The following is a 26,470-nucleotide window of genomic DNA, read 5'->3' as shown; positions in this document are numbered from 1 at the left end:
GTGTCTATGTACCACTCTCATCCACGACAAATAGTTTATCCGTGCTGGGTATGTCTCACATACCGGTAACTGCGCTGGATTTTGCCCTGAATTAAACTCCATGATACACGTGTAGCAGCAGTACTTTTAGCCTGGACGATTCAAAGTTGGAAATAATTCATACCCTTCAACCAGGCAGTGCTCAAGGCAGACAGGTAAATCCTGGCAGGGATGTTGATGAAATATATATGTACATGTATATCTCCTCCCCCCCCCCTTTTTATACTTTCCAATTTCCAAAATGTATTAAAAAAATGGAGATTAAATTTGGAACAAAGTATGTTTGACTAAGTTTCATGGGAATGTGCAAAAGCATCTTAACTTCTTTGCTGGGATGCTAGGTTAACAGGAGCAATGCAATTCAAGTGCCATACCAAATGTGTAGTGTACTTCAGTGTTAAGTTTCCGACTACAGATAGATCAGATGCTGGTCACCTTGGTTGACATGGGGACTAATTTCAAAGACCTTCTAAGGAAATATTTGAAACTAACTCAGCAACTTCATACAAAGCTGGCTGGTCCCCTTTTTTAATTTCCAGAAGCACGCTGCCCCTGTGAAGCAAGCGGAGATAGCCGACCCAGACGTCAAGAAACCCTCCCTGCTTTCTCTGGCCACTGGGTCTGCATCTTCATCGCTAGCAAACAGTCAGCAGAGCCTCACACAACCTGACATTATAGCCGGTAAGTTAATCTCCGGAAATGATGTCATTTTCTTGGTATGGTTTGGCACTTCATTGCTCTAGGATTTCAAGTTCACATGAGATTTAGAAACACGAATATTTACCGTACTTGCATATGCAGAATTATGCTGTTAAGGTGTCCCTTTAACCACTTTATGCCGGGGCATTTTCAATGTTGATGATGCTGGGCCGGCATGACTATCATTTTTTCCGTTTTCAAAATTCTTCAAAAATTCATCATTTCATTTAAAGGTCGTTTATAGCCGCACGAAGTAATCTTTAGGCACTACTCTAAGTTGACAGGTGACCTTCACTGACGCACGAGTATTTCAGCCAAGCCTGCAGCCTTGTAAACAGAGCCCAGATTGTGCGGTGTTGTATAACTGTCTTTTGTTCACGAACCTGGCTCAGTGCACTGCTGACCTCTTTTCAATAGGGGCCAGATTAGCATGCAGCGGTGCTGTGTGGCTCATCGCTGCGGCGGTGGAGAGCTTTTGTCCCCGGTGGTAATCCGCTTGCTCTAAATACCCCAAACCCTGGTATACGGTTTCAAAATAATGCTGGATTATCACCACTTTTGAGAGTGAAAAATGTCCGTAATGCCCAGCAGCCTGGTCTTTTGTTCGGAGTACGGTCTTTTGTTACAGGGCCCTGTTTCCTTTGTCCGAGTTCGGAGACCCTGGCCATGCATATACGTCTCCGATTCCGGAGTCCCCGGCAGGAAGTGGTTAAGGTGTCCCTTTAATTTTTATGCTCAATGCCCAGCTGTGTCATTTTGGAATCAGCTGTTCAATGTAACTTTGCCAGTGATTACAAGTGTGCATTTTTTCTAGAAATGGCTGGCGTAAGTGGCCCTACAGTCAGTTGTGTGGAGCCAAAACCATAAGTCATTATGGCCAACTCTCAATTTGCTGTTTAGTGCTTCTTTCTCTTCCATCTCAGATGACAATTTGAGCAAATCTTTTTTTTTTTAAGCCACACATTTCAGTGGCAGAATCAGCATTTTTAATGAGCATAAATGAAAAACAATTTTGCCCATCCTTGTGAAAACGTTTGTCTTGAAAATGATGACATAAACCAGTTGAAAACAGGCAAAAGAGGAAAATACGCCTAACATTGTAACTACCTTATGCTGGATGACGTGTAGAAACACAGGGATTTCCTGTCTTGTAACAGGGAGGATGTTTTAATGTGTTGGGAGCCATTTGTATGCGGCCCCATGCTTCAGTAATTTCCACTAAATTTATGTCAACTCCGAGGCTCTAACTACATGTAGGTGTGTTGATATTTGAAAAGGTGTGGTGTTTTTGCCAAAAATAAAGCTATGCCTCAGACAAAATGTTGTGGAGTAATACTATCTTCAAGTGGCTAAGCTTCAAGAATTTGCAGTACTGCTATTTGTTACAGCATCACAAACATATTATTTGCATGTACTTTTATACAAGTTTGCTAAACCAGTTCTGAAGTTCATTCCCTCACATTTCTTCTCTCCCCTCCCCTCTTTCAGCCTCTGGCTTGGATGATGTGGAGTACAGAGCCAAGGTGGAGGAGATCAGACGGGAGGGAGGTGAGGCCTGGCTCAGCCTCCTCAACGAGATGCAAGAAGAGCCGGACAGCAGCCCCCAAACCACAAAGGCCAAGGGAGGCATTTCTCCAAAGAGAGGGAGGTCCCCCAAAGTCAGGCGAAAGGACTACCAAGAAGGCGCGAGGTCCAGGAGCAAGTATGGAAAACTTAAACCGGAAACTTTTTTAACGGGCCAATGCAATCAAAATCTTTCAGTGGGGCCCCTTGAAGCACACCTCTGTGTACTTAAATTGCCACCTTCAGTTTTATGCTGTCATTCTTTCAGGTGCTTTTCGTGCCGATACCAATTTCGGTATTCATGAGCGAAACAGTGAAAAAAGAGAAGTACTCTTACAGCTTTTTCAGCTGATACCATTTGCAACAGATGACAGATTTGGGGTTACTCTTGTTTTCTTAGTTTTGTCAATTTTTATATTTCTGTACCAGATCCCCAGCTCAGCCGAAGGTTCAACAGTCACCCCAGTCTCCCACCATGAAGATCAGCCCCAAGGCCCTTCTACACTGCATCTTTGACGAGCTGGCCCGCCACCGGTCAGAGGGCATGGCGTCCATCCCAGAGCTGGTCTTCAACCTCCGCATCTACTTCCAGGGCCCAGTGCTCAGCACCTACGGCCCCCGGCACCGCAGACAGGGCCTGGCCGAGCCGGAGGGCCCCTGGCCGTTGGTGACGGGCTACCTCCTGGGGCACATGTCGGCGGAGAGCCAGCAGGAGTTTGTGGAGCTCCTGCAGGGCCTGACCCAGGGGAAGGTCCAGCTACCCAGTCACATCTTTCCCAGGCAGGAGGACGCGGCTGAGGTCTTTGCCTGCATGCTGAGGGTTCTGGGACTCAAAGAGCAGCCTGCTCTATCATCCCATGATGAGCCCATGGAGCCCACAGTCGACGGAATGGCTCAATTGAAAGTCAACTACGATGAGAACACTGACATTGACCAGAATGATCTAGGAGGAGGCCCCTCATTTGATGTTAAAGCTGAAGACTCTATGCCATCCCCAGCCATTTTAATATCAGAACATCCAAGTCCTCCTGTCATCAAGAAACATGTGCAGTTAGCTCCCCCCCTTATCATCCCCACTTACGAGGATGCCACTCTGAAGCACCTGACTGAGTGCAACCAGCAGGTTGGGCTTCAGCTATCAGAACCCCTGCAGGCCATCACCAACATGCAGGCCTCAGAACTGGTCAAGTACTTCCATGACAGCATCGCTGAGATAAGCTCGGAGCCGGAGAGACTGACCCACATGATGTGGGCTGGGGCCATTGCCTTCCAGAAGCCCTCCGTGGAGATCACTGCCTGCGTGATGTTGAGCGACCGTGCCGTCTACGTTCTCACAGCCGATACGTCCCCACCACAGATCCTCAGTCCACCTGTGGACCCCCGAAGCCACAGGCGTATGAAGAGTGACTCTTCCGTCAAAGACAGGCTCCGGGCCGATTCCAAGGGGGGAGAGCTGCCCAACACCGCAGGCTTCAATGGTGGGCGCGTCCTCAAGCACCCACACGCCAGTGGTGTGCTCTTGACCACCTCCGAGGACAAAGACAGGAAGAGAGTCCGCTGTCTGCACATGCTCAATCTGACAGACATTGTTGAGGTGGACGTGGGGTTGTTTGACCAGAAGCTGCGACTGACCGCTGAGACAGCGATAGACACTATCTCCTTGTTGACCAGAAACTTCCAGCATACCCTCAGCTTCTTAGAGTGGCTCATGCAGGTGAGCTTTGATCTGGGGTTCATCTTTTTGTTATTAACATTCATGCCAAAGTGAAGCGTATAGTTTAATGCCAGTGGTAGTGGTGTGAAATCTCCACTTATCAATTTTTCCACTTTTTTCTAACAACAGGCCAGATATCCTCATTTTTCTTTCTTTTGCAAGTGCCGATTTTTTTTTCTTTCTTTTTTTTTCTTTTTTCTGTTGACACAATAGCCAGGCTAAACTTTGTAAGTCCTCTTTCCGACACCGAACAGTACCGGAGTGCCATATAATGCTCGTGACTGAATCTACTGCCCATGTACACTGTACATGCATGTGCATGCCCTGTACGTGCATACGGTGTATAGCAATCTGTGTGCGGGCATGTATCAGGTGCAGGGCAAGCCTCATGTGTAAACAGCATTTTGGGGCCATCCGGTCATTTTGCTGTGATTGACTGCCAATGAAATATCAATATTCATAAATGTGTCAGTGGGACTCGTTGCAGCTGTTCCTGTGTGAGCGAAAGTAATGACTTACAAGCTCCACTGTAACTCGTAGTAGCATACATTTCATTGTAAATTTGCGGCTTGAAGTAAGGATAGTAAATTTTCACTTTCGCTGATAGAGGGCTTCATGACAACTGGTGCGGGGCTCACAAAATTCTTCTTGTGTTATGCATGTTCTAGTGGTTTTGCATCGTATCTTACGGTCTCTCAAACAATTTTTAGACATTAACTCATCAAAATATCAGTGCAACACATATGTACAATTATCCAAAGAGGTTCTGACTTGGATACAGCCTTTGATAAGACCGATCCTCAAGTTATAAATCTGCGGAAATGGACATGAATGGAATACACCGTTGGGCAGGCTATATGGTCCGCGCCTGGAAAATTAAAAAGTCTGGATGTGCAATGTACGCGAGCAGCGTGCATTATTTCATGAACTGAAATTTTGAAAACATGCTCAGATCAGGTAGGAAAAGGGCGAACTCTCTCTACAAATCTCGATATTTACGATTTTGATACACCTGTTACTAGTTCCTTTGGAAAGAGTATACGGTCATCACTGCATGCCTCTGTACACAAACCTATGAGACTTGAAAAAACCTGTTTGTAAGTAAATGCTTTGGAATTTTCTCAGCTATTTTTCTCTTTTAGGACATGTTTTCAATATTTTAAGGGAAAATTGGTGTTGTCACAATAGATTTTGTCTGTCAGGCTAGAGTGGAGACCAGACAGTCCTTCACGTGTTTGTAAGTGTCCAATATATGAAGATAGGAGTTTTGAAAGAATTTTGAAAACAGAAAAAAAATGATAAATATCCCGGCCCAGCATCATCAACATTGATAATGGCAGGAAGTGGTTAAGCAGGCCCTGGACCCCATGCCGTATATCCTAGGCACTTTGCGCTTGCAAATTCAGGTATTTCTTTTATATTCCACTCACAGTCCCTGCAGTGGAAATCGCTACTCATGTTATTTGAACATCAACTCATGAACATACATGTACCTTCCATGCACATAGGGGGAGGGGGACATTTAGTGGGCCACTCAAAGGTCCCAACAACTGAGTTGAAATTACCAAGCAGTGATAATCTTTCCCACGACGCTGTACCATCCAGAGCAGCAATGCATAGAACTCCAGGTACATCAACGATTTACAGTCCTATGTATGCCTATGAGATATCCTCGGTACTGTTAACATTTCAGATGTGGAATCTCCATATTGGACGTTGCGTACAGGCTATCATCTAGTTAAATATACACTCAAAATATGAGTGCAAAGTACAACACAAAAAAGGAGGTCATTCACATTTAAGAGTAGTGTTTTCCCCTTTGTTATAATTTTTGCTGTCAAAAATTTTAGGGAATGTTTTCATTCATTTTTGAACTAGCAAATAACTTCCGTGTGGCTTCATTCCACTCCTTCCTTTTGTAATGGTGTGCCCCTAGGTTCTTCCAATCACTAGCAACAAGTGCAAGTCCCCCGACCGTAGCCACCAGGCCACGGACCCGTACAAGCTCCACCGGGCCTTCACTGAGGAGTTCCTGCACCCGAGCTCGGTTAAGTTCTCCTACCCCAATGACGAGACTATCAACGACCTGACGTACCTGATTGTGGCCCACATCAACGACCCCAAGATTAGCATGGACAATACCAGCATTCTGCTGTACATGCTTGTCTACCAGGTGAGGTTTCGTTTTTCTTGGGGGGGGAAGCAAAAACTGTGAAAAGTCACAATTAAAAGTCACACAAACGTCAGATTTCAGAACCACATTATGACAAAAGAGAGAAATGGTTTGCAAGATTTTCTGCAATCATTTGTCAGTGGTGTCTCCACTGCGCCAACCTTCACATCTTGTCTTTTGTGTGATGTAACCAACTTTCAGACAATTTGTATGATAAATCTTAAATCTAATCAAAAATCTTAATAAATCTAACAATCTTAATATTTTTGCTCAGCACATCACTCAAATTTCACCGAAAGTAAAGAGCCATGTGTGTTTAATTAGCATTGTTCTGTTGCTAACTGATTTCATGCGGTGACTTGGGGCTTTAGAAGCAGTTTTAGCTGGCTGTTCTTCATGCCGTGCATTTCAGTTTTGTCAATTTGCATAGTTCTTCAAGCACATGTAATCTCTTTTTTCGATGAAAGCAATTATGCCATGACTTACCTATCAAGCCTATACATGTTTATGTTTTTAATAAGTATCTCTTTCATTGGATGCCATTTTTGTAGGAAAATTACAACTGTGTATATAACGCAAACAGGTGCCTGTGAGCGCAGTGCGCAAAATGTTTGAAACTCACATGCATGCTGATCCACATGTGTTCAAAGTATAGCACAGCCAATGCCCGTCACGAAAATTGAAGTAAAAAATGCTGATGCGTGTCTGTAGGAAATGGCGCCATTTAAGAGAGACCTAACTGTATATTTTTTTAATGTTTTAGTTCCCCCATTCTAGGGTTGAGTTGTAGTATCTGACATTACAGCACTCTTGTAGTGCTGATTTGTGGTATTAACTATGCATAAATGCTGTCTTCAACCCAGCAGGTGCACGCCTCCCCTCTTCAGGGTAATTCCATCAACATCCAGGAACCCTTGGAGGACTGTGAGCGCTCCCAACGTACCCTGGTGGTGACCAACAAGCACCTGACCTTATGCCGGGAGGACCACGTCAGTTACCCACTGCCAGGCTTCATGAAGTCACTGCCGGATGGCCCCCAGTACGAGATACTTGCCTCGCAGGCCGTCCAGAACCTGCGGCGGCTGGTAGTCTCAGACTTTGCCTCCCGGGATGTGACCTTGGTCTTTGAGGTCATGGAGGTGGTGGTGGACATCACGATGGAGCACTATGGCAGTGAGGAGGGTGGGGAGTTGGCGCGGCCCTCCACGCCCGAGGTAGCCTGGACGTTGGTCTTGCCGTCCATGGAGGACCGGGAGCGACTGAGGAAGCAACTCTGCCACACATGGAAGGAGATGCACGGACAGGAGCTGTCCATCCAAGTTAATACATGAAATGCCATTTCCAACCGGCCGCGCTATCAAGGGATAAAAATCACTTGAACCATAGGTTAGAAACAGTGCATAAAAGCTCTGAAAAACATGCACAGTCTCAAGGAATAACAGGAAAGTGGCAGAAATACAGACTCCTATAGACAGAAATGCCTGTATGAAAGCCCTGGTGACGCTTGAAAAAATAAGGACATCTTTAAAGTGGTCATGGAAATACTGGTGTTTATTTTTTCACAAATTATTACATGTATGGTGCTCTTGAGAGAGCAACGTCAAAGTAACCGACTCTGTGGTAGAATACAGAATTACAGAATAGCTGGTTAACCACTACCAGCCGGGGACTCCGAAATCGGAGCCGTATGGTTTATATGTGTGGCCGGGGTCTCCGAACTCGGACAAAGGAAACAGGGCCCTGTAACAAAAGACCATACTCCGAACAAAAGACCAGGCTGCTGGGCATTACGGACATTTTTCACTCTCAAAAGTGGTGATAATCCAGCGTTATTTTGAAACCGTATACCAGGGTTTGGGGTATTTAGAGCAAGCGGATTACCACCGGGGACAAAAGCTCTCCACCACCGCAGCGATGAGCCACACAGCACCGCTGCATGCTAATCTGGCCCCTATTGAAAAGAGGTCAGCAGTGCACTGAGCCAGGTTCGTGAACAAAAGACAGTTGTATAACACCGCACAATCTGGGCTCTGTTTACAAGGCTGCAGGCCTGGCTGAAGTATTCGGGCGTCAATGAAGGTCACCTGTCAACTTAGAGTAGTGCCTGAAGATTACTCCGTGCGGCTATAAACGACTGTTTAATGGAATGATGAATTGTTGAAGGATTTTGAAAACGGAAAAAATGATAGTCATGCCGGCCCAGCATCCTCAACGTTGAAAAATGCCCCGGTCCAAAGTGGTTAATGACAGTATAAAGAATGACAAAGTTCCATTCATCTCCCTAAATATTTTAATTACTAAACAAGACATCAACATACATGTATATTCATCATTATTTTGTACTGCAAGAACTTGAAATATAATTTCGTTTTATTACACATGTACATGTATCTGAGTATAAACTGCTATGCTCTTTGTATTATTTTATATCCTTTTTGCAAGTGTAACCTTGAACTCTTAATTTTGGGCTGATGGGGACAAAAGCAATCCATTGCTTAATACACTATCATATTTGGACAAATCCAAAGTTTAAACAGTAGACTGTAGCCTGGTTTTGATTTGGACGGAAGGATCATATATAAGACAGAACACTGCATACTTTTGGCTCAAGTACTGTAGACTAAGTACTACAAGCGTTGTACCACCAATTGACTGGAGCACTGGGCAGTTTGCAAGAAATAGTCACTACATGAGGTCAGGGTTAAGCATTACATCCCAAGACCCAAACATCTCTTCTGGGAGGAGCTATCTCTAGACCACGGGGTTTAGTAAAAATCAATCAAATTGTATCTTGAAGGATTTGGCACAGTTTAAGGTTTAATTGCTTTAATAGTTTCCAGATATCTCAAACTGCAGCAGTTACAAACAAGGACCGTTCCAATAAAATCTTCATCACTGAAAACATTCCATATCATAATTAAGGACTTAAAATGGTGTATCTGAAGGCTAGACATGATAAAACATATGAAAAAATGAAGGTCCTTACAGACTTACATGTGTGCATTAGGATCATTGACAAACTGTAGAGCTTTGCACCTGATGCCTACTTTGCCATGTTGAAAGTTTTAATACTAAAAATAATGTACATGTAGTTAAATACAAGAAGGGGGACCATAGGTGATAGAGCTAAAAATCGTGACATATCATGACATGACATAACAGTGGTCTCCAATTGACAAGCTCTTACTTCTTGGAGACCTCAATTCATATACAGTTCTATCTGTCCATCTACGTGTTCGTAAAAATAAATGATATGAACTATGAACTATTTGAACTACAGACAGCAGACAAGGAGGCAATTGTTTTCAACTGGAATCTTTCCTTTATTTGCAATGATATTTGCTGTAGCACCTGGCCCAAGGTTTACAGGCAAGTTATAATATTGCATATATGGTTTAGGTTAATATTCAGTATTGATAAAATGTCAATCCAGAATGTGCAGTTATTCGGCTGTCAATTATTTGCTGTAAATCTCTGTCAGAGTGGAATATTATCATATATAGTTTGGCTAGCCATTTCATTTAAACTCTTCATACAAGGTGATTGTGTTTAATAATTGATAATCAGTTTCTCTTGTAATTTTGAAGAATACAAAAGGCAGAAGAGGTTGACTTTATCAGATTGTACCTTCATGTGCTTTGAGTTATTTACCAAAACAAAACAATTTATCAAAGCCAGCTCCATTTTGGAGGAATTTCCTGTTTTATACACATTCAACTACATCAAACACTCCACAAATCCCAAAAGGTTATAGTACTCTGCAACACACAAGGCAACTCGGTGAGCCATTTCTTCACAATATTCAAATATTCTTCCTGCGCATTGTCTGTTATTTGGACGGCACGTAGTGAAATACTCAAAAATTGGAAGAACGCTAAAGACTTTTTCTAAAAAAAAATACGGACGGATTATTCTGGGCACTGTATTTGTTGTTACTGGGGTTTATTTACAAAATAACATTGTTTCCCCATTACATTCCAAATCCTGGAAATTGATAAAATTATCACCAACAAAATGTACATTCCACATATATGCAAATGCACACTGGTGGTGTGGCAGGGACAGATCCAGTGGGTAAAACATGGTTCCAAAGACTGACTAATGAAAGAGCTCTTAATTTTATACACACTTATGGCTAGCCAGCTGTAACAAGAAAGTGGACGGAATCACTAGCTGGCCTTTCAAAATGGAATCCAGTTCAAGCGGCAAGGCCCGTGTTGAGCGCACACTGAAGACATGCAAACAACTAGAGAAAGATTCTGCTGTGATGAAAACATCTAACCCCCTGACTTTCTTGATTTGTGTACACTAGACTTCAGGTCACTAGTCAGCAAGCAGTTTGTGGCAGACTTTATATTTTACATCTGTTTTCTTAATTTGAAAGGAATATACTGGTGCATAAACAATGCATGACAGCCAGGTAATAACGCAGCATGTATGCACATTAAGCATGCAACAATAAAATGCACAGTCCAGCACACCTTCACAAGAAGATTTGGGCCTAGCACACATCAATGCTGTTCAAGAATCCTGTTGATGCTAATTCTCTGTACTTCAGTTCCAAGAGTGTGTTATACACAAATTCATGAATTCATCACTGTAGCTGAAGTAGTCAGGTCTCTACTAAATCAGAACTTCTAAGGAACTGTACAAAAAGGCACTACCAAGTGAAGAAGATGGTCGTAAAATTTAACATTTTGTACAAAGTGATGTCTCTGAAATGCTAAAAAAAACAAAGCCCCAGTTACCCTCTGGATCTGCCAAAACCCAAAGCATTTTGTCTTGAAACCAAATCTCTTCTCTTTGAGGACATGGGGGGTGTGGAGAGCCTCACTTCTTCTTCTTTCCTTTCTTGCCCTTCTTGCCTTTCTTTCCCTTTCCTTTCTTCCCTTTGCCGTCGTCATCATCGCCCCCCTCGGCCGCCTTGGCCCTCTTCTTGCCCAGTGGGGTCTTACTGTACCACGTCTGTTGGGCCAAAAAACAAGGAAGGTTGTTAATGTCAAGACAGGAACTCAGTGATAAAGACATAGAGAATTATAGATTCCAAAGAACTTGAGATATGAAAGGATACAGGACTAACTCCAACAAATTGAGGATAATATCCCAAGAATAGACATTGGTATCAGATATAGTAAAAAAAGGTCTCCATATTACACAAGACTGCTTGTTTACAGTGGTGTTAGTACATGTACAGTGATAACCCCTGAAATATCTCAGAAGTCTTGCCTTTTCCAGAGTTCAGCTCTTGCAAGGACAGTACATCTAGCTCTGACAGAAATGGTTGAAAAGCATGCACTAGGAAATCAGTATTATACTCAATACATGTACAAGACTGACAGACTCTGTCCCAGGCTTTTTTAAGGTTTAGAGCAGCCACGCCTGTCCTTCATCACTATGGAAATGGTTAAGACTCCTTCATAAAATTGTCACGGAAGCTGTTCTTCGGCCCACATTCTTTGGGGACTCACCTTGAAGGCCTCTTCCTCCTCCTTGTAGATGGGGTCGATGCGGGCCAGTGGTGGGATGAACTCAGCCGCTGCCAGCGCCCGCTTGTTGAGCTGGGCCACACGCCGGTCGGTCAGCACCTGCTGGCAGGAGGTCAGGATGTGCTTCTGGGTGTAGCCGTCCGTCACTTTGGCCAGGGAGCTGATGTCTAGCGTGTTGGTCAGGATACCGTTGTTCTGCACGATCAGATTACGCCACAGCACTATGGAGACAATATACCAGGCAGAACGCTTTGAACAAATGATTTTAATTATCTAGAATCTGAAGGAACTGTCCCACTGATGTCCAAACCCCCCACCGGTAGCATGATGGATAATGTAAACGCCAATTAAGCTAACCAGCAGTCAGTGTGACTTCTACTGTATATCAAAGCAATTATCAACTAAAATTATAAAATTAAAGCTGGTAAGCTAATAATGTCGATAAGACTACCTGAGTTCCTTTTTCCCCCTTAACACAGCCTTTCATGCTAAAAACTTGGAAGAGACACTGACAAAACAGTTCAGAAATGACTTTTCTGAACAGCAGAATAAAATAGCCTAAGTTGCTAAACTAAGTGAAACCTTTGAAGACAAACTTTGAGCCCATACATGATGCCAAGTTATAAATCTCTGACACTATTACTATTGCTCGTTACCACTACAAATAAAAATAACATTGTTGCTACCACGTGTACAGTGCCACAATACTGAAACCTTGCTCATGAAAAAAATACAGCAAAGTTATCATACAATGAGGTTTAAAGACAAACTGCAATGGCCGACAATTACAATTCCAATTTTTGAGAATGCCAATTCTTAGTAACCTTTATCAGTATCTGATAGGCCAACATAACTTTATCTACGTTATTTATATAAACTAGGAAATAAAGTATTAGAGAAGATGTTTTGATTAACGAGTTGTGGAAAATGAATCGCTACCAGGAATAGATGAAGTCTTAAAACTTGTAATCAAAACCGCTATACGGTCCAAGTAATGTTTAAATTTCAACTTACAGTGTCTTGAAGCATAGTCCGGTCTTGGGATCAGGATGATCTTCTGGAAGGCACCAGTTAATCCCTTCATCTCACACTCATAAGGTGCCCTGGAGGTACCCACCAGGAGCATGCGATCTTCCGGCTTCAGCAACTTCAAGAACTTGGGGATCTCTTTCTTGAGTCGCTTTGGGTCAGACTGCAAAATAGTTAAATTGTCTTTTTCGTTCACTGTGCCACCGTAACTGCACATATCACATAATACTAGACACGCTAAAGGAAACGTGAACAAAAAGTCCATTGACCACTTCAATTCAGATGAATTGTATACATAGGTAGGGATTCCCTAGGTACGTAACATGGGGCATTTAATGTGGTGAGACATTTATACTCCTCCCTACACTTGACTGATTCCTGTTGTGTGTGAATAGGCACAGAGCTTCAATCTAGTTTGAGGAGGTTGTGTACTGTGAAGCCTTCAAGAAACTGTGGGCCACTGCCAGGTGCTAAATCACTCAGCGGCACTGTCTTGGAGCTTCAAAGAAGTTATGATGCAGTCAGAAATGTGACACAAATCTTGAACAACTGACGGCTAGGGGTCCAAGTCCAACTTTGTCAAGGTCTGTAATTGTGGAATCTTTCTGGTTTAAAAAGTCAGTATTTTCAGCCAGAAGTACAAATGCACAAGACAAGACCACCGTAACCAGTAAAATCCCAAGCAAAAAAATCAAAACACAGGCCTCACAATTGAAAACTTGGTGTTTTTGTAGCAGAAAATGAGGCTATGCACTGAGCTGAAGGGTTTCAATTGAGGGTGACTAGAATGCAAGGCCTTAGTTTGATAAACCACCTTTTCTTACCTTATCTGTCTTGGGAACCTTCTTGAGCCAAGTTCTCTCGGCGTCACCAATATACACCACTGAGGGCTGCAAGTTCCTGCCAACCTTCAAGACTAAGTGGATCAGCATCTGCAGGCCACTCTTGCCGGGGTACTTGCCCGCGATGTTAGTCGCCGTCAGGTCAAACAGGTTGGCACCGGTCTCAGTACAGATGGCATTGACCAGGCTGCGTTTACCAGTGCCGCGAGGACCAGCCAGTAGCATGGATTTGACCAGGGGTGCTTTCTCGTGGACAGACTGTGAACCTGAGGAAAGAGGGTTTTTCAGGAAATGGAATTTTGAATTAATAATCAACATCTTAACAGAGTCACTTTCACCAAGTTTACTCAGCAATTAAATTCCACTCACAATACTTTCTGACAATGAATGCAAATCTGTGTCAAAGATACGAACCGAGTGGTAGAACCCCATAAAGCGCCACCAATTGTCGCACATCAGATAGTGAAGGCATGGGCTCAATGTTGTTCTGTCGTAGCGTCGTGCCCAGGTAGCTGTATTCACCCAAGTAGTCTCTAAGACCAAACTTGGGCGGCCGTACAATGATGCCCTCCTGCACTAACTCTTCATAGAGAGACTCAATGGTCCTGTGGAGAATCGCACAACAGACAGTAAGATCTTTTCTTATGAAAAAAAGGGCGACGCACATTTCTAATCAGTACCATAGCACTTCAACAGAGAGTTTGCTCTGTAGGGGCTGGACTCAAACCTGCAACCTGTTGACTATGGTATCTGCACTCTACAATTATTCATGCACTCTGCACAGTTGGAATTCATAGCTTTTGATTTCACCTTGAATAAAGAGACTGAAAACTGCTACATTGGTATTTGCACAATTAGATTAGTATTGGTGTTGGTAAAGCACAGGTACATGTATACGTAACCTATTTGGAAGATAACTGGTCCCTATCCCCACATCCTCTTCTCGAGACAAAAACTTGTTCTTCCCAAAAGCATTCCCACTTCAAACCTGGACTCTAGAATTTTTTACATGCAATAAGGCAAGCAATGAATGTAGAACTTAAACACAAGGCAATCACCAACGCAAGAAGACTTCCCTTGGACCGTTCCCTTTGAGAACAGCAGGCTTTCCCAGTTTGAAGAACTTACGTTTGGAAGATAATGCCCCCGTGCATTTGGCAAGTTGCAAGACTCTGTTGGTCAAAGTGGTATTCAATGCCTGTTTACCGCTTGTGCACCACATGGAGTTAGATCAGTTGATAGATGAAGCTGGTAACCAGATCAGAGAAGCTGTGGCTACGGTAGGATCATGTTCACAGACAGTGTGCGCACATTACATGCATCTTTGACCAATAGAATGCTGTGGCTTGCCAAATGCATACATGCCACAATTTTAAGAAAGCGCGCATGAGTGTGGTGCTGGATTACCTAATCTTGGCCCAAGATGTCGGTGATTGAAAGCAATTAAAAAATGGTTGCAATTGTTCGCATAACCAATTTTTTGTCCTTTCTTGCACCAATATACTAGAACTAACATCTTGGGAATCTTGCGTCAATGAGAGTGTGGAGACTTTATGCAAATCAGACAGTTGGTTTACTTTGTAATACGTGTATCTGCCAACAAATGATAGCCTCTCATTTGATACCCTAGCACTGCATATCTAATGAGCGTTCTTGATCACCGCACTTCATAGTTGATTTCTGCACATAACACAGATGTTTACAGTCATTTGCAAAAGTTTAGGACCACCCGTACAAAATGCATTAACCTGAAGAAATACCAAACTTAAACCAATCAATCATGGCAACTTATGTTTATTTTCAATATGTAACCTAAGTATTTTGGTAACCAGCTATATGACTACATTTCCATGATTTGAAATGTTAACAGTCTAATATTTAGTGCTCCCTCCTTTATTTCTGAATAGACTGGCTTTTTTTACCCATGCTGCCTTTAGACAAAATATCATATAAGACCTGACTTTGCAAAAATCTTTATATAGGCACCACTGTAAAAACATGTTAAGCAATCATTCAATGAGAGAATGTAATGCAGGCCCAGTGAGAGAAACACCAACCAAATTCAAGGTGGTCTTAAACTTTTGCAAATAACTGAATAACTGTCACATGACTGACAATAAACCATTTCACAATCGTTGATTGGTTCCTTGAGAAAGCCTAGGCAGAAGCTAAAAAAAAGGTAAACCACTCCTACAAGATTCCCAAGACGTTAGTGTGAGCAGGTGTGCTGGTTTAATTACAGAGTTGTTAGAGGGCGCACTATGCACAATCCATTATTGAGCACTATCATTTGGGGGCCAAAACTGCAAATTGCCAGGTACACTCACGGTGGGTGAATGAGATCAATTTCTATGACGAATAGTTCTTATTCCTTTACCTGTCTGGTGTGAGATCCTTCTCTTTCTTGCCTTTTTTGCCCTTTTTTCCACTCTTTTTCCCACTCTTCTTCTTTTTCTTCTTCTTGCCGCTTTTCTTTCCACTCTTTTTTCCCTTCTTGCCCTTTTTTCCTTTGCCCTTGTCACGGTCAACTGCCTGTATACAACCAACAAAGAGAAAAATAAATCTATATTTATCTTTTGACTTTTGCAAGAATCTTCCTCCCTTTATCCAATCTGTCAGTTCCTCTACACCCATGAAACTGATATCAAATAAAATGGGTATTTTCCATTCCAGTCAATATTTTTCTGTCTATTACATTTCCCTTTCATACCATTAGGTCAAAAAATCATCCTCCAAAATCCCTGATCAATGGATTTTCTCACCTTTCACTTAAAAAAGAAGTTGATCTAGCTCTAGGCTGCTATCAACAACACTGCACTTTCCATTTTTCTCAAAGGTGTACAAAAGTGATTGAGGTAAACTGTCTTGCACATGGACACAATCTCGACAGTCTCAACCATACCTGTGACAGCTTACCAATTTGAGGTTCTTGAGCTCCTGTCTCATCAGCTCATCTACCTGGGTTCTTATCTCCGTCTCAACCTCAATCCGCTTCTCTTCCTTGATCAGCTCCGAGTCGTGCTTCTGGCTGAAGTTATGCTCTTCATTGCGATCCTTCCACACAGCTGCAAAAAGAAAACAAATAAACACTACTACTTTGTATGCTCATTATGAAGAGCCCCGTGGAGCCTATTTTATTTTTGGTGCCCAATTGGGAAGCGGTTCCAGCAGTCATAATAAAGGACTGGTTTGGTTGTTTCTCTTTGGTAGATTTTGGGGAGGGAGGACTTTGAGTACCTCATCATCACATGTAATTCTTTACCAGTTCAAACTGCCAAAGAAATTCATCAGCAAAAAACAAGCAAACCAATTCTCTGTCATGACCGCCAAAACGAACACTGTATTTCCAGCACAGTTCTGTGACAGTGATATATTAAATAATTCCGAAATGAAATTTTAGGGGAAAAACTGTAGCTCCTAGGATGGACCTCACTGGTGCTTTGGACTCTCATGTCCACTTTTTTTCCCTATAACCAAAGAGGATTCTTGATGAAAGAAATGCATATCTACCAATTTTAGAAACTCAGAAATTGGAACATATTAAAAGTGCCCACAATGAGGGCACCCTGTCTCACTCATTTTGGCAAGTCAATTACTACAGGGATTGAACCAGTAATAAACACAGTCAGGTTCATTTGGTCTAGAATCCAGACACTGAAAACATGTAGATACCAAGGACTGTTTGTTTTCAGTGACTGACAAGCAACTGGATGAGCACAGCGAAGCCCTATGTATATCCGCACAATGAACGTATTTCAATGAAGCAGCCGTAGGGTGTTCATACTGAATGGAGTCATTGTGCATCGATGCATTGATGATTCCACACTCATCCCCAAGGAGTACATGTACTGTTGTTCACTACCGTTAAGCGTAAGATCACCATATTCTGAGAATCTATGTTTATCAGGGATGAGCAAGCTTCCTGGACAGTGTGCAGTGCAGTTTCAATTTTTTTGTTTCTTCTGAAAATCATCATTTCTAATATTTACCCGTTTGATAACTTACAAAAACTGGAATGGTTCCAATCAAATCGGAAAAGTGGCACACAAGGAAACATGCTAAGGAAAAATCTCCTTCAGTGGTAAAATTTTGAGTTTAGGGGGAAGGAAGGTGGAAACAGATTTTTTCTTCAAACATATAATGAAACCTCGTCTGTCCCAAAAAGACGGTATTGTTTAGAACTGGTAAAATGTCTCCAAGGGGAAAATCGGACCCCCTGTCCCCCTCCCTGCCCCAATGAATGCGCCACTGACCGCATCTGGTCAAACATTTTGTTAGCATCAATACAATGAACATACTTTCATATGCTTGGGTGGAGTCAGACACAGTCCCAAGGAAGTTGGATGGCTGAAGCTTAAATCCTTCCTCTTCTTCCTGAACAGAAAAATAATAAAAATATTTGGGTAGTTTCCATTTCTTTCAAAGTAAACTAGAACCTACCTTTCCTCACTCATTAAGACACATTTGAATGCAGAGTGAAGCAAATTTTATGTCCCAAAGTACTAAAACATGGGTTACTCATATGTTTGCAACTCTGGTTACAAAAAACGCCTCACTGTATCGAGCAGTTGTTCATACCACAGACTAGACTTTGTTTGAAGACACTAGAATCAGTTTAAAAAACATATTGAGGAAAGAAAAGAATTAATTCTAGAAATATCATGAATGTTGTAATGAACCTTGTGTACTTCAATTACAAGACAAAGTATATGCTCAGATTGACCAATGTACATGTATGCGTTACACAGAATGCCCACTAGTCATTTTCATCTGAATGTGCACAAACCTCTAGCACTTTGGATGCTACATGCAACCAGCAGCAATGATGGACCTCAGAAGAACAAATGATGTCCACACAGCAAAGGCAATGAAGATTTTGTAAGGATAATGATAGAGGTTTGCCGTGGCACCATACAAGGATACCTCTTTTATGTGTGCTTCTGAAAAGAACTGGAGAACCAAACATACTCACAAAAGAGGCATCCCTGTACGGTGCTACCGCAAAGCTCTACAACTAACTTGCTATCTTCACCATAAAAATCTTCAAAGCTCATGTTGTGTGGACTTGCCAAGGTCCACACAGCATGTCTCCCCTCTGAAAAATAGGTTAACCACTTCCTGCCGGGAATTCCGGATCCGGACACCTATGCTTTATATGCGTGGCCAGGGTCTCCAATCTTGGACAAAAGGAACAGGGCCTTGTAACAAAAGACCGTACTCGGAACAAAAGACCAGGCTGCTGGGCATTACTGACATTTTTTCACTCTCAAAAATGGAGATAATCCAGCCTTGTTTTGAAACAGTATACCACGGTTTGGGGCATTTAGAGCGAGCGGATTACCACCAGGGACAAAAGCGCTCCACCACAGCAGCAATGAGCCGCACAGCACCGTTGCAGGCTAATCTGGTTATATTAAAATACTACCTATTAAAAAGAGGTCTGAGCCAGGTTTATGAACAAAAGAAACTTATATAACACCGCACAATCTGGGCTCTTTTTACAAGGCTGCAGGCCTGGCTGAAATACTCAGGCGTCAATAGATTTTGTCTGTCAGGCTAGAGTGGAGACCAGACAGTCCTTCACGTGTTTGTAAGTGTCCAGTAAATGAAGATGGGAACTTTTCGAGAATTTGGAAAACAGATAAAAATGATAATTATCCCAGACCAGTGTCATCAACATTGATAACTGCCCCCGGCAGCAAGTGGTTAAGAGGCATTCTTAACCGATAGGGTCATCAACTGGAAAAGGGGAAGGCACAGTTATGGAAATCGTCCACAAAAATCCAGCTTTCCATGGTTTTCACAATCCAATAAAGGTAAATATTTGGAATTTGCAAAATTTACAAAGGAATTTGCACTGTAGGAATGCAATGCTACAATGAGTGGGTAGGTTAAGCATGCCCCTTGTAAGGGGACAATATCTTTCGTCAGGAAAGTTGGGACAGCATTATTGGTACAAGAAGTTACTCCAATAAAATCTCTAGTCCCATAGTATTCCAAAGTATGAGGTCCGCATAACTTGATGACAAGTATGTGCATTCAACTGAGTGTAAAACTTCCTCCCATGCACAGGGTACAAGTGCAAGATGTCCGCTACAGAATAAAAGTGGACTGTTAACTTTGCAACAGTGACTGACCTCATCATCGCCTCCTTTGCCTTTCTTTCCTTTTTTGCCCTTCTTGTCTTTCTTCTTGTCTTTCTTTTTCTCTTTCTTCTCTTTTTTTCCTTTTTTCCCTTTTCCTTTGTCATCCTCCTTCTCCCTCAATTCTGCTTCAACCTAAAGAAGACCAAACACAAAGTTACAATTGTATTCTTGACATGAAAGTCGGCTCCCAAGAAAACAAAGCTGTCCACTTGTACAGATGTAGAAGTCCATGCTTTTATTTTTTGCCAAATTGACTGGACAAATGGTTTGCAATTCAATAACTTTTAACTTTTCTTTACAAGCTTTTTACTGTGCATGCGTGTAGTTCATGGAAAGGATTCACATTTTTTTTATCATCCCACACTAAGAACTTGGACATTTCTTGAGCACAAACCACTTCAGTATTTATACTCATAAAAGAAAAGTGTAAGCCGAAGCCACAACATCAGAGCAGCCGCCTACACCGAATATTTTTGAGTTAGCACATCAGATGCTTTCCTCTGGAGTGACTTTGCCTTTTTCAAACTGGCCAACTGTACCTCAGATTTCCAGCAAATTCTTGTGCAAGACATAAGTAAATAAACCCCATGAAGGATAAATGCACTGTAGGTGTATATTATACAGCAGACATTTCTTCATAAATGCAAGGAGCATTTGGCTTGTTTCATCAACAATGACTAAAATAGTCCAGTTGTCATTAAAGATTTAAATGTTATCTTTTATTCACAATGTCAAAAAATGCAGTTTTACAGACTTCAGCGGGATCCTTCTCCTTGAAGATGGCGGCCGAGCCTCCTTCATCCTCAGTAGGATAATCAGGGAATTTACCCGTGGCATCTCTAATGGAGGGAATAATCCAAAAAAGGAAATTAAACAAACTAACCCAAGAACTCTTAGTCAAACAATGCTTGTGTGCCTCACTAAAAACCTGTCACTGACAATATGCCCGAGAAAGTATTTCTAAGGCTTGGCAAACAAGCACCATGAAATTGGTGCCTGCGCCAAGGGGTACGGCCTACGGTACATGGGTGCCTCAGACCTACGCAAAACTGAATCTGGTCCAAGTTTACCTGCATTCCAGGAACCACTGTCGGATCTGGTCCTGCATGTTCTCCTTCATGTCTGGTCCCTCGACTTCCCTCAGCTTATCCTTGATGGTGACCAGTGCCTGCTGGAATTCTCGCTCGTGCTCGGTCTGGGTCACCCGGCGGTTGGACTCGGTGCGTTCGGCCAGGGAGGTCGGAGCCAACTTGGGGTTACTTGGGGGCGGTGGAGGGTTCTGTAAAATAAATGTCAGTTTCATTTGTCAGAGAATGAAAAACGGAAGAAAAAGGAATTATTATAACGTCACTGATTGCTTGCGAGGCCAAACAAAGGTGAAAAAGGCACATAAAAATAAACCAATCACATGAGTTCACCACTCCTGGCCATTTATGGTGTTGATACAAGCACCAAGTTTTGCTGACTTAAAAAAGCTGTTACCTGCACTGTTGTTGCATGCACAAAGCACCCAGATTTACCAAGCAAGATTTCAACTTGCATTTACTTACAGCAATCAGAACAAAACAATAATTATCTCACACGAAAAAAATTCTGTGGGAGTTATCAAAATCTTACCATTCCAATAAACATCATTTCTTCTTCTCGCTCCCGGCGAACTCGCTTGCGAATGGCAAAGCCTTTCCATACCTGTATTGTGGAACAGAATTTTTTTTTTTAGTGTGAAAAAATTACCCCAAAAAGAGGCCAAAATTTGTTAGATAGATAGCATTGATTAATACTTCAGCATCCAAATATTCTGTCTGGAGCTATGTCTAGGTATTTATTATTAGGGTAAGAGACATAGCTGTAGCTTCAGAATCCTGTTTAGGACATGGCTTATTGTTACTTTGAAATGAATTTCTCACAGACTTGAGAACGACGTTCTGTACGCCACAAAATGGTGGCTTATACCTTCTGTATTCTCACAGCAGCCACGTCAGCATCCACGGTTGGCGCCCCCCGATTGGCTGCCATTCGTTCCCTCTCCTCCTGCAGCCGGATTTCGCGCATAAACTTGGCCCTCAGGCGACCCTGTCGAGCTCTCTCATGCACCTGCAGATGGTAAAGCAAAATAAGGTTAGGGATGTGGTCCATTCGCCCTGTCTCCTCTGAAATGAAACATTTTTAGTCATGGACGTCACAAGGATTCTTTCAGGGGGGAGGCATGACTGGGGGAAGGGGAAGGGAAACCACTCATCAGCAGCAAACTGATAGGCCCTAAATCCTGAAAGGTTGAGGGGACTTGTAAGGTGTTTTCAAGCAAACTGTGACTCGTTCTGTGAAAATGAGTCACAAGGCCATTTTGGTCAAGAAGATTGTTTCAGTTTGCAATAGAATGAGCAAGCAAAACTCTCTTTTGATGTATCACTTAATTTGATATGCTGATGAAAACGGACATTGTTGTGGGTAAAAATGCTCAGATTCCTACTGATTTCCATGGTAAAAGGCTCTTTAAAAGGCCTGTAACTCAAAAGTGGCTCTGGCAATTTATGACTCATTTTCAAAGAACAGGTCGGAATTCCCACTTGGTCCCACTTTTCAAATCTATGCCTATTTACTGTCACAGGGTTATAACGCTAAGAGACTAATCCTGCAAAGTCCAGACACAGCAGCACTCTATTGTTTAATAACCCTTTCAGCTAAATTCCCTAAAGTGGAACACACTCACATAATACGAGTAGTTCCCTCCTAATAGTGTAAGTGTCCTTCTCCACATCAATCTCTACTGCCAATGTTTGTCTTAATCTGTAATCTAAAACTAAATGGCCAACACTTTCTTGGAGATAACTACATTTTTCCATGTGTTTCTGTTATTTTGCAAACACTACACCACAAGTTATCTCTCAACCAGTGTTACTTATGGTCAGTAAAATGCAAACTTCACATTATCCTTTTGCAAAAAAGCCATTAAATTAAAGCAAATGTATCATTCTTAAGAGCTAAAATCTGCTTGCTTGTAGTATTAGAACAGATTCCTGCTCATAAAGCTCACCTGGATGAGTCTCGCAGCTTCATCTGTTGTCATGGTAACCTCCTCTTTTTTCTCATCAGGAGGGCCCATTTTGGCCAGGATTTGGCCCAGCAGTTTTTCACGCTCCTGGAGTACCTTGGACCGCTCGTTGAGGAAGTATTTAGGTATTGGTACTTCAATATCATTCTGGAGAAAGAGTGAAGTTATGCAGGCTTCTTCAAAACTAAGATCTTTAATGATGCAATCTTGTCTCTATTTTTTGTGCAACTTGCCTGAAGTTACACAAGTAGGATTGAGTCAATTCAAATGATTCACAATTCGAACATTCGACTTTCAATTCGATCAAATATCCAAGTATTCGGTCTTACTGACCAGCAGATTGTTGATGATTAAACCATATACAGGGTAGGAACTTTACGGAGGCAATGGAGGCAGTTGCCTTAGTGCCCCTAGTCTTTGCCTCAATGCCCATGGAAATGTTCCCACAGACACGTTGGTTTTCTAATACAAGTACCCTTTGCAAATGAGAAATTGCCTTGCCCTTCAAGAATGAAATTCCTACCCTGCATATACAAAATCAGTAGCAATAATGCACGTAATTGTACAGTATAGTCATTATAATTGCTTCTTACATCTAGGAGTATCTCCAGCCACGATTAAGCAAGATTTAAGAGACAAACAACATTACTCGGACACCCTCGATAAATGTGACAGATTGTTGATTGTACACGATCGATGGTTCGTGCACAAACCGGACTGAGCCAGGTACAGAATGTTGAAGAAATTGAAATTGAGAGGGTGAGTGTCACCAGTAAAGTATACAGACATTGCTTTTGCCATATGGAAAGTTTGGAGGTTAATTATACGTGCAGAATTAAAGTTGGTAATTGCAAAGTGAATATACATGTGCTGGAGTAACGGAAAACACCACAATTAAAATTCAGTATGGGCAATTCATGATACAGTGCGCCACAAGCGTGCCACAAGGAGGCTACCACGGAAAGGCCATTTTTTGCAGTGCACTGTGGGAAATCATTGACAAATTCTATTCTCCAGCTGCCCACAAGGAACATGAGTTATTCCCAGTGTTTGTTTGTCAAGGAGGAAGATTCACAAATGGATTTCGAGTTGCAATTTTAATTCTCTCATCTGGAATGTCACAATCTATTAAAAATATTCATGAGTTGTCCAATGGCATACACTCAAATGCCAATTGCAACAAGTTGGCTGTTCTTTTGTTGACCATAAACTTAAAAAATGGCGGTGGCAACCTCTTGGATGGGGCACTGTATTGTGAATCGCCCCTATTGTTGACATCACAGAAATTGCTGTGTTTTCCCTCTTGCATGGATTGTGACCCAAATAGGAGTAAAAGTTGGCCTGATTTTGATTCCACGTTTTTTCTGCACCCAGGTTCTCACAGGGGAGGACTACCACCATTGAGGTGCCACGCAACTCACAGGGGTCAGCTTCAGATCAGACAGTATGTCGTCGAAGTAATGGAACTCGGAGAACTCCAGCAGGACCATCTCATTCTTGAGCTCCAGCAGGCGACCCATGACCCCATCCAGGACATGCCGCAGCACCCGGCGCTTCTGTGGGTGTACGATCTGGTCATAGCACTGCTCCAACCGCTGGAAGATCTGCAGGTACTTGATATAGAGAGTGGCAATGTTCTGGAAGGCCGTCAGGCGGTCCTTCTCTGGCTTGGAGGGCTCAGGGGGAAGTTCCTGGGTGAGAAGCTCAGTCAGGCTGTCCTGAGCATGGCCCCACTGATGCTGGTAATAACTGCAAAAACAATGGAGGTCAAAAGGTAAATACATTCATTAGGCCAGTTAAAATTGAATTTTAGGTTTACATCACCCAGACTGAAATTTCAAAAGGAACTTGCATTTTGTATTTTATGAATTCCACTTCTTCACATCCAAAGTAAATAAAGGGAGCCGAAATTTGATACACATTAGTTATACTACTAAAAACATTAACAGGGCAAGGCAAAAAAAAACCCACAAAATATGGAAAACCAGTCAATCATTTTACAATTTATGACTGGTTACAATTTATGGCCTGCTTGACTAGCCACAAACTATACAGTATATGTAATGAGACATCATCCTTGGTCAAGAGCTGTAACAGGTTGATGTGGCAGGCCTATGTGACAAGTGTATTGATGTACATGTTACATCTAGAAACAGCCAAGTGATTGGGTTGCAGCCTACACAGCCTGACTTGCAGGAGTGTATAGGTCCCAAGATCTGTCCACTAGTTAGAACACCGGGCACACGACCTTGTACTTTTGGCCTCTTACAAGTTGCTTCCATCTGTGAAAACATGCACATGTATGCAAACAGATCTGCTAACGCCTTTATGAAATTTCTAGGTAAGGAAAAGGCAGTGAGAGTTCAGTTTGGTTTGAAGAAAGGATTTTGTCTCATTGTAAATACTGCTTGAGTGAAGTTGTACAATAGCTGTAAAGCATTATGGAAATGAAAGAGTTTTGCTATCTGATCCTTTTCCATTCATACAAATCCTTTTGTCCTTAATACAAAATCCACCGAGTGGTATTTCTGTTGTGAAAGCCTAAAGAAATAATGGTCTTTTCAAATTAAAATAAGTGCAGGCCTAACAGTCTAAGCCTATGTCAGAAAAACAATTTTTTTATCTCTCAATTTACCTTTTACTTCTCACTACACGTAAGCCTAGGCCTAAATGTGCATGACCGTATAGTCGTCAGGTCCCTAATTTTGCCACCTATTGTCAAGTCTGATTCTCACGGTCAGGATCATGTCATGAAGCTTTGATTCTTCTCTGCAATTAGTCAATTGTTCCATATTTCACTCTCAAAACGCAAAGGGGCAAAAATAATATTGTGGTCTTTGGGAAAAATCTGCTCTTAACCTTTAGGCCTACATCAAATGTGCCTGAACTTTCACTATGTATGTGCTATGAATATCGCCCACACTGTACCAAACAGGTTTCAGTTATTTTTATCATGTTGCAGCAAAAATGAGGAAAAAATGCAAGTCCCTGTACAAAGTGAAGGGAGAGTTGCCCCTTTGCTCAGACGTGATGTGAGTGCAATAAATGGAACAACCTCCAACTGCAAGAATTGGTTTTCACAGTAAGTGGCAAAATAAGGGATCTGGCGACTATCCGGTCATGTACCCTCAGAACTGTGGGGTCCAACGTCCGCTCCGCTACATGGAAGCGTAGCGGACGTCAGATCCAACAGTTCTGGGGTATCCAGTCACGTACATACATGTACATTATATCATGAGCTGGCTAGAAATGCTGGGCTCATAACATGGGGAGATTTAGCTAAGGCCTGGAACATTTTCCTATATGTATGGAGCTACCATTGACATAACGTAAATTAGTCCATAATACACATAGCCTTCTGTGGGGCCAATGTAAAACGCACCCCTAAACTACGGGGCTCCAGCTAGCTCCGCCTCTCGGAGATGCAGGAGCGACAAGTTCACCCGTCTGCCCGTGCGGGTCGTGTACACATCTCCCGGGGCCAGGCCATGGCATCAGGGGCCTACGGCAGTAAACAGTCCAGGAGGGGCCTAATAAGTTTTCACTGATCACTAAACAAAATACCTACCCGTGAGACATTGTCGTGAAAGATATCTATTCAATCAAAGAACACAGACATCGCCATTTCTTCTTGCCGTCGAACGTCAACCTGCGGATGATCGAATCGGTCCTGAACGGCAGCAGCAAACCTGCGATAGTGTGTCACTTGTTGCCATAGAGAAGTTGT

General features: G+C 42.4%; 2 protein-coding genes across 5 annotated transcripts in view; one reads left to right on the top strand and one right to left on the bottom strand.

Moving 5' to 3' along the window:
- Positions 1-9,804, top strand: part of nisch (nischarin) — a 20,948-nt gene extending 11,144 nt beyond the window's left edge. For 3 of the 4 annotated variants that reach the window (XM_022245513.2, XM_022245516.2, XM_022245515.2), the window contains exons 10-14: positions 579-720; positions 2,227-2,440; positions 2,731-4,015; positions 5,952-6,188; positions 7,052-9,804. In XM_022245513.2, coding sequence (XP_022101205.1) covers positions 579-720; positions 2,227-2,440; positions 2,731-4,015; positions 5,952-6,188; positions 7,052-7,519 — 2,346 coding nt within the window. In that variant the 3' untranslated portion in view covers positions 7,520-9,804. The remainder of the gene's footprint in view (positions 1-578; positions 721-2,226; positions 2,441-2,730; positions 4,016-5,951; positions 6,189-7,051) is intronic. The other variant, XM_022245514.2, reaches the window with a different exon arrangement.
- On the bottom strand, positions 9,488-26,470 carry iqca1 (IQ motif containing with AAA domain 1). Its single transcript, XM_022245517.2, has 16 exons — positions 26,312-26,470; positions 24,165-24,492; positions 22,726-22,890; positions 21,645-21,785; positions 21,309-21,380; positions 20,762-20,970; positions 20,446-20,530; positions 19,683-19,823; positions 17,844-17,919; positions 16,462-16,610; positions 15,923-16,077; positions 13,960-14,150; positions 13,528-13,811; positions 12,689-12,866; positions 11,657-11,895; positions 9,488-11,153 (listed from the first exon to the last, which is right to left on the bottom strand). The coding sequence occupies exons 1-16, from the start codon at positions 26,320-26,322 to the stop codon at positions 11,019-11,021; spliced, it is 2,559 nt and encodes an 852-aa protein (XP_022101209.1). The 5' UTR covers positions 26,323-26,470; the 3' UTR covers positions 9,488-11,018.

Source organism: Acanthaster planci, linkage group LG04, assembly GCF_054643075.1.
Source record: "Acanthaster planci isolate LZ-2023a linkage group LG04, COTS_SCS, whole genome shotgun sequence".
NCBI classification, from domain to species: domain Eukaryota; kingdom Metazoa; phylum Echinodermata; class Asteroidea; order Valvatida; family Acanthasteridae; genus Acanthaster; species Acanthaster planci.
Note: the sequence above shows the minus strand (reverse complement) of the source record. Positions and strands in the feature narration are given on the sequence as shown.

What these genes read in the sequence shown, in the direction of transcription:
- iqca1 (XM_022245517.2), bottom strand. An exon ending in CTCCACCCAAGCATATGAAA is followed by an intron (nt 16,611 to 17,843) that starts GTATGTTCATTG and finishes TTCTTTTTGCAG; the next exon opens with CTGTGTGGAAGGATCGCAAT. An exon ending in AGGAGGAAGAGGCCTTCAAG is followed by an intron (nt 11,154 to 11,656) that starts GTGAGTCCCCAA and finishes TTGGCCCAACAG; the next exon opens with ACGTGGTACAGTAAGACCCC.